At 43.4% G+C, this 12041-nt stretch overlaps 1 protein-coding gene across 4 annotated transcripts in view; it reads left to right on the forward strand.

Annotated features, from left to right (window-relative positions):
- Ppp1r14c (protein phosphatase 1, regulatory inhibitor subunit 14C) overlaps nt 1-12041 on the forward strand; it is a 99005-nt gene that overhangs the window by 68707 nt on the left and 18257 nt on the right. For 2 of the 4 annotated variants that reach the window (XM_030245354.1, XM_006512490.4), the window contains one exon: nt 704-753. The exons of the other annotated variants lie outside the window; for them this stretch is intronic. In XM_030245354.1, coding sequence (XP_030101214.1) covers nt 704-721 — 18 coding nt within the window. In that variant the 3' untranslated portion in view covers nt 722-753. The remainder of the gene's footprint in view (nt 1-703; nt 754-12041) is intronic. 4 annotated transcript variants of the gene reach the window in all.

Here is a 12041-nt window from a genome sequence, read left to right on the forward strand (position 1 = left end):
ATATTTTCGGCCATGGTGTTCTTCTCTGTGTGTCACAGGCTGACTACCGAAAGGACTTTCATTTCTTCACTTTCAAGTCTTAAGATCACATAGCTGTGCCTCCATTATATAGGAGTAAGGGACAGAAAATGTGTTTGGTACCTACAGGAGGGTCCTGCCTTCAGGATTTCAGGGAGTGGCAAAACCAAGAATGGGCTGTTCTGAAAGGGGCCTGCTCCTAACAGAAGGCACCCATGTCACTGTTCAGGGTAAACATCATGTTTTTCTTTCAGCACCTGGGTGTCATTTGCTCTCCCAGTGGTTGTGCTACAAGCATGCCTTTGAACAATCAAAGCCCATCAGTTGCTATGGAGCTAGGGGTCTCCATGGTGATTCAGAGGCAGTGGTAGTGAGAAGCATTTCCAAGTCCTAGCTATGTGTGAGGTCATAGAAATGTCAGGGCCATTTCTATGAAGTAACCGTGCTATGTTTTAGAAGTAGAAACCGTCTGATGCTCTCTGGAAGACAGCCGCTCTGATGCCTCGCCTCCCACCGCACCCCCACCCCAGTCCTGGGCATAGGAAGGCAGAGTCTGCTTGTGTGGGCCTTGTGCCATGACATCACTTTTCTAAGGGGCTTTGGCAGTAGCTGTGGTTAGCTTGTCATGTTCGTATCTAGTTTATGCTGACATGGACTGACCCACAGTCTTCCTTGAACTGGCTAGGGTGAAGAGATCACCTGAACAGAGTATCGACAACACCGGAAGCTGTGTGGGTGAGTTAAATACTCACTGCTATTTAAAAGGCAATCTCTTGAGAAGGGAGCTTGGGTAGGAATTTCAATGGTCAAAGGAATGTCAAAATAGGAAAACAGGTCATCATTTCCTTCTGTCAGCTCAGCAGCTTCTGTCAGCTAGGAGTCAAAGCATTTGCCAGAGTGTGGCTCAGAGGAACTGCTCCAACAAGGAGCAGCCAGGTTGCTCAGCTTAACAACTCTGAAGTCTCAAGCAGGAAACCTTGTGTTATGCCTCTGTTATGCCCTTTCCATCTGCCTATGAGACTTCGTCTAAAGAGCCATCAGTCTGGGTCTGCAAAAGGAACAGATCTTGACTAAGTAAAGGACTCCACACCCCACAAAAGGATCACCAGATAACTTCTTGCATATCCATAGTTAATAAAATAGTGTTGCCTAAAGAAAAAGTCACCATAAACATGAGTATACAGAAACAAATTGGATACCTTCAAAAAACAAAACAAAATGAAACAAACAAACAAGCAAGCAAGCAAGCAAACAAACAACAAACCAAAAGAAAAAACCAGAGTCATAAGGCACTCCACTCCAGTGCTGAGGCCATTCGTGTGAAAGCCATGACGTTCTGTAGAGTAACAGGACAATGAATTCTACAGGATTAGGTTAGTAGTGAGATACGAATGAGCCTTTATCAGGTAGCCTAAAAGATCTCAGTTCCTGAGTGCCCTGACTGTTAACTGCACATTTTCATTCTATGCCTCTGCCCTGCTCCCCCCTCCATTTTTAGTTTTACAAGACCAGATTTTGTGTGTGTGTGTGTAACAGCCCTGGCTCTTCTGGAACTCCATCTGTAGACCAGGGTGGCCTTGCACTCACAGAAATCTTCCTGCTTCTGCCTCCCGATTAATGCTGGGATTAAAGGCATGTGCCAGCACCATTGGTACCACCACCCAGCGTTTTGTATTGTTTTGAGGTTTTATATAGGCTACGGACATCCTCAAATTCATTACATACTGAAGACAACCTTGACCTTCTGGTTCTGCTGCCTGTATCTGCTGAGGGCTGGGATTTTAGGTGTGTACTATGCTGGTCTTGTGTGGTGGTGGAGACCGAATCTAGGTCTCAAGTTTGCTAGGCAAGCATTGTGCCCACTAAGCTACGTTCCCAGACCCTTCCTGTTCTAATGCACCAGACCTCCCTGCCCAGTATGTGTTGGAGCTGACATTTGAAAGAAACTCCATACTCTTTCTCCCCCTCCATGCTTTTCTCTGTACTCTTACACAAGGAACATCATCTTCCTTCTGGTGTATGTATAAAAACCATTGAGGTGGTCTTTACAACCCAGAAGTATTCCCTAATAGTAGTTAGAGACAAAGTTCTTTGTCCATTTCCTGTTTGGTAAAGATTCAGCACTCTGCAAAGTTACAGAACGGTCCATAAGACTGCCCCACTTCAAAACCAATTACAGGTTTAGGAGTGCCTCAGGTGAACTTTGTATTTGGTGATTTAATACAGGAGCCCACAGAATCATTGAAATAAGTTATATTTCTTATTCTGATAACAGATTAAAACCATAGTTTGGAAGAGATTCCAGGAGTCAAATATGGGATCATCCTGGACATATTTGGCTTCTAGTTTTCTCCTCCCAGTAGAATGAACAGTTAATTTTGTTAGCAACGTTGTGTGATATCATGTGCAGAGTAGCAACTGTGAGTTTTGTCTGAGCTTAGGTGGCCAGAGTTTGTCTGGTGGCTCCAACGTTTTGACATGATTGACCATCCAGAGAGCTAACTTCAGTCCTCAAGTGTTCTTCACGAGCCAAAAACCTTGGCCCAAAACAAATCAGAAGACTTTGAGGAAGATTTCCTAAAGGAGGTGAACTTTCAGGAGGTGAGGTCAGGGGTGGATCTGTTTTCTGTCACATTTTCTTAGATCCCAGGTGAGCACAGGGCAGTGGCAATTGTGGTGGTGGTGGTGGTGGTGATGATGACAGCGATGATTGATGCTGATGGTGATGATGATGATAATGATGGCAGCAACAAAAGGAAGAGCAGATGACTTCACACACATCTTGCTTGTAGATTCTTGCCGCCCCCAGGTAATGATGTTATTTTTATAAAGTGTAGACTTTATTTTCTTTGTGCTGGGAGTAGAACTGGGGACCTTGCTCATGAGGCCAGCACTCTACCATGGAGTTATGTCCCTAGTCCTAAAGCACATAAAGAGCACAGGGCCCAGTCAACATGTCCTCATGAGCGATGGTGACTTAACGGCCTCTTACTAAACTTAAAATGACCACGCTTACCTTAACACAGCCCCATTTCTCTCTGTGTGATTAGAATTACATGGACATAAACGAATAGGAGTTAAAGACCATTGAACACACGACATTTGAGATTTCTATATCTTGGCAAAGAGGGTCAGGATAAAAAGAAAAGATGTACATGAAGCCAGCACTAACTTCATTTTGTGACCTAGACCTCTTCTTGTGCCATGGTGATTAGTCTGAACTTGAAAGCCATTTACAGAGAGGAGAAATCCTGAGGATTGTGTGAACTGAACCCTTTCTTAGAATAGGTATGCTCCTAATGGTATCTGTGCTGGGCCCTGAGCTACAGAAATAGACTTATCCTGAAATCATCATTCTTGATAAGGAGCCTTTGTAAACAAACCACTTACAACCTCTTTTTACCCTTAAAGGAGTCTCTAACTCTTCCTAAGGGGACACATTCTGGATTCCATGAGTATCTGTGCTTCCTAAATTAATTGCAGTTCCAGGACCCCAGATAAAATCCTCATTTGCTCCACAGGCCACTGGGCAAATATTAAGACATGATGCATATTCTTGGAGTGAAATTACTTTAGTCTTTTTAGTGACTAGAAAGTAGGAGATTATAATTTTATTTATTTTTTCTGTCCTGTTGATTGCTTTCCATGGCTGGAATATTTATGTGGACTTCACTTCATATTGCTTAAATTGTAAGTGCAAAGATGCCAATAAATACATTACTAGGCAAAAAAGAATTATACTATACATACTAAGGCTGACAATGTGGTGTGTCACTGACCTCCTTTGGTGAATACAGACATGGGTGAGTTTTGTGTAAGAAACAAAATCATCTAGAAGTAAAAGTTGAATATCAGATTAAGGAGACTGTAATCACAGCAAAATGAATTAATCTTAAAAGCAGATGTGAATCAAGCAAAGAACAAAGTTTCATAGCTTCAAGTTAAAGGAGGAAAATCAAAACTGGGCTGTGATTAGGGTCTTCAGGAATTTCTGTTGGCAGAAGTCATTTGACAGCACCCACAACAAGACCTCACCTGAAGCAGATACCATGAACTGCTTTTCAGATAATGAAAAGCAAGATCAATTCTGGTAGTCCCTGCTAGCTGATGGATCGAACTATAATCTTCCCCCAGCCCCTAGATGAAATGAATATTGACTCTTTTATCAAGGAATGTACCTGAATGGACCTTGCTGTAGGGCTGTGATGGCTGGGAGTATATCCCAGCATCCTCAGAGCTGAGAATATTTAGATGTGTTATGGTGTTTCATTGTTTCCTGCCTGGTGTCCTGGGCAACTTACACAGTCAGATTTTTTGATAATGTCTAACTGGTTCTGCAGGTGACACAGTTTTGTTATTTTAAACAGTTTTCAGGTGTTAGCATCACCTGTCCAAAGAGGAGAGTCGTGTGGCATGTAGTTTCTGCTACCCCACTTTAAGCTCCGAGCAGACCACATTACTAGTCCCTGCCCTGAGAATATTGAATCCATGGATGAAAAACATAGACACACACTTAGCTCAATTTCACCCTGCCTTATTGGCTCAATTGCTGGATGCTTCTAATCTCCTGTGGCTAGCATGCCCTTCCCAATAATCTTAGCTCAGCACCTCTTAATCTGCCCTTAGCTTAGTGGTCCAGTTACCTTCTCCTTGTTCAACAAACCAAAACTGCCCTCTGGGTTAGTTGGGTTTCTAATCTCCTGCCTGGGGAAGTGGCCGATGTCCACTACACCCAAGATCTTACATGGCTGTTACCTTTCCTCCCTCCGAAGCATGGCAAAATCCCCCTTCCTCTTTCTACATCTCTTAGACCCAGAAGTCCCACCTCTTTCCTTCCCCCAGAAATTGGCCCCTAGCATCTTTATCGATCTATCAAGAACCAAATGGAGGACCTTAGTTAGCATCAGAAATCCCTCCTACAAAGTTTCACCTTCCATTTCTCTAACTTCTCCTAATTTTAGTGACTTGGGAAGTCCTTCTGCTATTCACCCTGTTCACACATTCCTGGACTCTCATCTTGGCTGCTGTTTTAGTTCACTTTCTGTTGCTGTGATAAACATCATAGCTGAAAGCAACTTGGAAAGGAAAAGGCTTATTTTACCTTCTAGGTTATAGACTGACATGAAAGCAAGTCAGGGCAGAAAGTTGAGGCAGGAACCTGGAGGCAGAAACTGATGGACAAGCCTTGGAGAAACTATGCTTACTGGCTTGCTCATCATGGTTTTCTCAAGCTTGCTTTCTTATACAATGATGACCATCTGCCCAGGGGTAGTACCACCCACAATGACCTGGACCCTTCCAGGCCAACCATTTATCAAGAAAATGACCCACATTCTTCAGACCAATCTTATAGAAGTGTTTTCTCAGTTGAGTTTCACTCTTTCCAGACAGCACTAGTTTTTGTCAAGTTGACAAAAAGCTAACCAGCACAAACTTGCCCTAGAAGCCAGGTGTGGTGAATACCTGAAACCCCAGTACTTGAGAGGGTAAAGGTGAAGATGGGTGGATTTTAGTCTAGTGTGGGCTACATAGCAAGACCCTGTCTCACAAAGCAAACAAAACAAAAGCAAACAACAATGACAAACAAGCAACCAAAGAACTCTAAAGAAATCCTTAGATTTTAGGAGGTTGACAATGAACCTGGGCCAGGGGCAAGTTGAGCCTGTCAATGTACAGTTTTAGGTCAGTGACTGTTCTTGGAAGCAAATGGGGAGAACACACAACCATATAGGCAAGGTCAGGGTTGGTGGTCCCTGTGTATGTCACCTTTAAGAATTTTCATCTGCTTTTCCTCTGTACTCTGCCTCTGTACCCTGTCTCTGCCTCTCTGCCTCTCTGCCCCTCTGCCCCTCTTCCCCTCTCTCTGCCCCTCTGCCCCTCTGCCCCTCTGCCCCTCTGTCCCTCTGCCCCTCTGCCCCTCTGCCCCTCTCTCTGCCCCTCTGCCTCTCTGCCCCTCTGCCCCTCTGCCCCTCTCTCTGCCCCTCTGCCCCTCTGCCCCTCTGCCCCTCTGCCCCTCTGACCCTCTGCCCCTCTGACCCTCTGCCCCTCTGCCCCTCTGCCCCTCTGCCCCTCTCTCTGCCCCTCTGCCCCTCTGTCCCTCTGCCCCTCTGCCTCTGCCTCGAGTGGATAGTATGTTCAAAAGTACAGATTGTACATCAACAGTTCCTTCAGGCACACTTTGTTAGAGCTTCCTTTGCTGGCACAGTTACTGTGCTTGGTGACACCATTGATGCTTTAGAGCCCTTGTGTTAGGGAATACTTCTAATTAAAGAGTTACTGTTGAGTATCTATTCAGCTTATTTCTTTCTAAGTGGTTCTGAATACTAAAAAGGGTGACCTAAGTGTAGTTTATGTATAGAGCCAAGATTGGCTACTTCCTTATTTTCCAGGGTCCCATCTTTTGGGAAATATCACATTGTCAGCAATGAACATAACAGATTAATTACTTTGAATGACCAGGGAAGGCTCTCAGACACCTGGCTATGGTGATCATAATTAGAAAGCATGTGTCCATCTGCTACCCCTGGCACAGGCTGAGGCAGGCCCATATGTGGGTGTTGGGGGTGGATGCTGAAAGCCAAAGGACTCAGAAGAGATCTGGAAAATAAGGTTTCAGAGTAGGCATGTTATACATTCTGGAACTGGTGGGGCTGGTGCCAGTGCGCCTCAGGATCTGTTTAGAAGTCAGGTGACTAAATGTTGCCTGGAGTTAACTTTCCAAGCTCCCAGGGAATGCTATCCTTTCTGTGGCTGTGTTGACTCCACTTCCCTCTCTGGCCCTGCTCTCCCCTTCTCTTCTCTCCTCTCTTCATCCCCCCTAATGTCCTGTCCTGTTTTCTCCCCTTCTCTACCCGTCCCCCCTTCTCACTTATTTTATATATATATAGTCTAAGATCTACTCTTCCCTTACTCTCCCAGATCATTACTTGCCCAGGTTTAAAGAAACATCCTTGAGAGCCTTCAGAATGTCTTGGGTCAGTGGCTACTTTCTACAATTTTCTCCCTAATGCACATCGAAAAAGCTAGTGCTACCCATTCCCTACCCCTTTAAAAAAAAGATCTATGTTTTCCATTTTATGTGCATGAGTGTTTTGCTTGCTTGTAAGTCTGTGCACCACATGCATGCCTGATGGCCATGGAGGACAGAAGAGGGCACTGGATCCCCTGGACTGGAGTTACAGACAGGCGTAAGCTGACATGTGTACTGGGAACCGAACCTGGGTCCTCTGCAAGAACAAAAAGTGTTTTTCACTGAAGAGCCATGTCTCTGGCTTGCTAATACCCCTTTCCTTACTTCCAAGCCACAGCTATGTGCATCCACTTATTCATTCAGATACTTCTTTACAGATCTTTGCAGAGCTTCTCCTATTGTCTTGTCTTGACAAACCAGCAAAGGTGAGCCAGGCTTTTGTGACCACCTGGTGGTTACAAGTACACACAGAAGTTGCTTTGGGTTCTTTTTCAATTTACAATAATATTTTGCAAGTTTTCTTTACTTTGTTTTAACCTTGCTTATTTTGCCTAACTTTGGTATTAATTCAATGAGTTATGTAATTTATTCACCCTTCCTTGTCTTCTTTTACTATATAATATTCTTTTTAAAACATTGTGACAGTTTGTATATGCTTGGCCTAGGGAGTGGCAATGTTAAGAGGTGTGGCCTTTTGGGAGTAGGTGTGTCGCTGTGGGAGTGGTTTTTAAAACCCTAGTACTAGTTGCTTGGAATTCAGTCTTGTAGCAACCTTCAGATAAAGATGTAGAACTCTCAGCATCTCCTGTACAATGCCTGCCTAGACGTTGCCATGCTCACACCTTGATGATAATGGACTGAACCTCTGAACCTGTACGCCAGCTCCAATTAAATGCTGTCCTTGTAACAGTTGTGTTGGTCATGGTATCTGTTCAGAGCAATGAAAACCTAAGACAAACATATTTGTATTTAGTATTGTTAGTGTGGGGCTCCACTGTGTGGCAAGACACCCCCACTTGGTATAGAAGTCAGAAGACAGTATTCAGGAGTTGGCCCTCTCCTTCCACCTTGCTTAGACAAGGTCTTTCATGCTGGTATGAGAGACTATTCTGCATGTTTCAGGCTGGCTAGCCTGTGATCGTCAAGCTGTTTCTCCGATCTCTGCCTCTCATTTCACCCTAAGAGTGCCACGACTACATATTGACACCGATGCATCCAGCATTTTTATGTGACAACTCTGAGGCTCAAACTCAGGTCACAGGCTCACTCAGCAAACACTTTCATCTGCCAAGACATCTGGCCAGCCATGGAAAGCATTCTTTTTTCTCATTTTATTGTGTGTGACACTATACATATGGAGGGGTCAGAGGAAAGCTTTCAGAAGTCAGGTCTCTCTTTCCATCTCTACTGCAATTACCCACTCTTCTACTGGTAACTGCTTGGGCTCTGTTCAGCTTTTAATTATGGAGAACAAAAATATTATTATGAACCTATTGTCTCATGTACAAGAATGTCTTCAAGGAATATAGCAGGAGGTGGTGTGAGGTCTGGGCTTGCTCCATGCTCACCAGTAAGTGTGTGAGTTTCCTTCATCCTCATTATCTCGCAATGTTTAAAATTATTGAACTTTTAAAATTTTTCTAATCCAATGAATTCTCATTGTTTCAATAGATCATTGACGGCTGCTGGCTAGTGGAACTGGAGTCTTGCAGGGTTGAGGTGGAATATGTGTTCTTAGCTAGCAGTGTGTTGTATGTATTTGTGTGTGTGTTTCTATAGGGATTTCCATATCCAGGTTTTTGTCCATGGTTCTTTGGAATGTTGCTCTAACTTTAATTTTTTTCAAACTTTACTTTTAATCTTAAATGCTTTAACCTCATGTCTTAGTTAGGGTTTTACTGCTGTGAACAGACACCATAACCAAAGCAAGTCTTATAAAAAACAACATTTAATTGGGGCTGGTTTACAGGTTCAGAGGTTCAGTCCATTATCATCAAGGTGAGAGCATGGCAGCATCCACGCTGTTATAGCGCAGGCAGAGCTGAGAGTTCTACATCTTCATCCAAAGGCTGCTAGTGGAAGACTGACTTCCAGGCAACTGGGATGAGAGTTTTAAGCCCACACCCACAGTCACACACCTATTCCAACCAGGTCACACCTATTCCAACAAGGCCACACCCCCAAATGGTGCCACTCCCTGGTCCAAGAATATACAAACCATCACATCTCCCTTGTAGTCTACCACCCACCAGAGGTAGTGGAAAAGAAAGCATATGGAGGGAGCACAGAGTGGAGAAGTGAACCTGTTTAGAAAGGTTCTTTGGAGAAACTCTCATCTGTGTTTTCTGGAAATTGGCAGTTCAGTTTACAGGTTAGCAGTGGCAGCTCTATTCACTCGCAAACACTTTACGGATACACTAGCAGTCCAGTTCAGTAGTGTCTGGTTAGCAACAATGGTGACATTACCTAGCAGAAACAGCCAGGCCTCAGCCTCTGCTCGGGTCAGTAGGAAGGACCAGGAGGAACACCAGGAGAAGTTCTCATCTGTGTCTCTCTTAGGGAAGCAAAGATCAGCAAAGACCCACAAGCTTTGCACAGCTAGCTGTACCAATAAGCCAAGATCTGCCTCCATCACTACATGGAATCCTATTTATACCCTTTGAACAGCATGTGTCCTCCACGTCTCTTGCCCCAGCATGATTCTTGCCTCAGTACATGCATCCAATCAGTCTGAGTCCTTGGAAGAGGCAACAAACTTTAGCATACCACCAAAAGTTTTTTTGGTGCTTTCTCTATGGCATCCCAAGAAATGCAGCTCAACTGAACAACGCAAGGTGGACCAATACATGTGTGTTGTTAGCAAAGAATCCTTAATCACATGTCCTTTCATGTGTTTGTTTTAGCAGAACATCCTCTCTTCTGTGTCTACTTTAACAAAACATTCCTTCACGTGTTTGCCCCAGCAAAACACTATCCAATCGACTTTCCAAAGAGCCCTTAAGTTTCCAATTTATGTTGGCATCTTCAATATTGATTTTAGAGAGTGCTTCATATATGTTTATATCCAGGATAACAATCCAGACTAGAGTTTATTTCGACTTATAATGCCTTTTATCTACAGAAATCTTAAGTTTTAATGTCACGTTTATCAATGACATCTTTCATGATGAATAATTTCTTAAGTTTATTTAAGAAGTTGCTTGTGGGGATGAAGAGATGGCCCAATGGTTAAATATATTTCCCACTCTTGCAGAGGACCAGGGTTCAGTTCCCAGAACCCATGCAGAGAAGCACACAACTGCCTGTAACTCCAGCTTACCAGGAACCTATGCTCTGGCCTCCACAGACACCTGTACCCACATGTACGCACCCCATCATACATGTAATTAAAAATAGTAAAAGTAAGATATTTTTAAATGAAATTATTTACTGCCTCGGTTGTTCTAAAGATAGTCTTATTGTATTTCAGTTTAAACATTAACTTTTTATACCGTCTATTCAATACCTCCTTTTATTTACGTGCATGTGTAGTGTGAGGTATGGCTCTCTCTGTGTTATCCCATGCTGTTCCCAACACCCACTGTTCTGTAATGCATTTCTCAAGGGTACCAAGTTCCCCTACACATAGGGCCCACATTGTTGGGAAGAGGCAATGGGCAAAACAGAAGGTAGGTTCATATTCAGAGCACAATATAGTCTTCCTGGGGGCAGTATTTTGTGCATCCTTCATCCTTTCTCTGCCACATCTCAAAGTTAGAAGATGGCTCTTTGTTTCCTGTATATTTTAAGTAGTTTTGTTGATCATTAGACTGAAATACCTAACTTGGTTGCTTAACAAAAGGAAGTTCTCATCTTGAGCATCATGGTACAGAGATGGGTTACCCCAAGTTCCAGGTAGTGATTCCTGGTTCCTCATATCTTTACATCAGCACGACCTTTGAATGCTGGTCTGATTACTCAGTGGTTTCATGACCTCAGGAAAGTCTCTAAGTCAGTACTTCTCAACCTTTCTACTGGTGTGGCTCTTTAATATAGTTCCCCATGCTACGATTACCGCAACCATAAAAATACTTTTGCTGCTACTCCATAACAGCAATTTTGATATTATTATGAATCATAATGTCCAGTATCAGGATATCTGATATGTGACCCCTGTAAAAGGGTCATTCCATTTCCAAAGAGGTCACGACCCACGGGTGGAGAACCACTGCTCTACATCGGGATCCAGCTTTCTAATATATTGCTATTGATTGAATCAGACAGTCCAGGAAATGCTTGGTATGCCTGGCATCAGGCCCCTCAAACTTTCTCTACGTGGAGCCACTTTTCACTGGAGACATTTTTTTTTTTTTACACAGCCATTATTCCTATGACTTCCTAAGTCAGGAGTTTATTTTAAAGTAATTGGTACATGTACAACTTAGCGTTTGTAAGTGACTAAAGGGATTTGCACAGGAATAAAATAGATGTGCTGTTTGACTAACATCATCCAACCTAGAAGGTGAATTTAACACATTTTTTTAAGATTTGTTTATTTATTCATTCATTTATTTATTATATAAGTACACTGTAGCTATCTTCAGACACACCAGAAGAGGGCATCAGATCTCATTAAAGATGGTTGTGAGCCACCATGTGGTTGCTGGTACAATGCCAAGCAACCTGTGCACATCATGAGAAAGAAAAGGCTTAGAACAAACTGAAATATAAAACGACTTAGATACAGAGATAGCCCTGAGAGGGAAGAGGGTGGCGGGAGGACTCAAGGTCATTTGGAAAAGTGTTGACTGACAATACAAATTTGGGGGGTTGCTTTAAACAGAAGCTAGCTAGTTTGGTGGAGAAGAGGGTAGGAGATTCACATTTAGTCCAGAACATGGGACATCACGAGGCTCAAGTTTAAAGGAAAGAGCTGGGGAAGGGAGGTTATGGTGCTTGCTGCTGCTGGTGTGTGTGTGTGTGTGTGTGTGTGTGTGTGTGTGTGTGTGTGTGTGTGTGGTGTATGTGTGTGGTGTGTGTGTGTGTGTGTGTGTGTGTGTGTGTGTGTGGCGTG

This window comes from Mus musculus, chromosome 10 (assembly GCF_000001635.26).
Source record: "Mus musculus strain C57BL/6J chromosome 10, GRCm38.p6 C57BL/6J".
Classification (NCBI taxonomy): domain Eukaryota; kingdom Metazoa; phylum Chordata; class Mammalia; order Rodentia; family Muridae; genus Mus; species Mus musculus.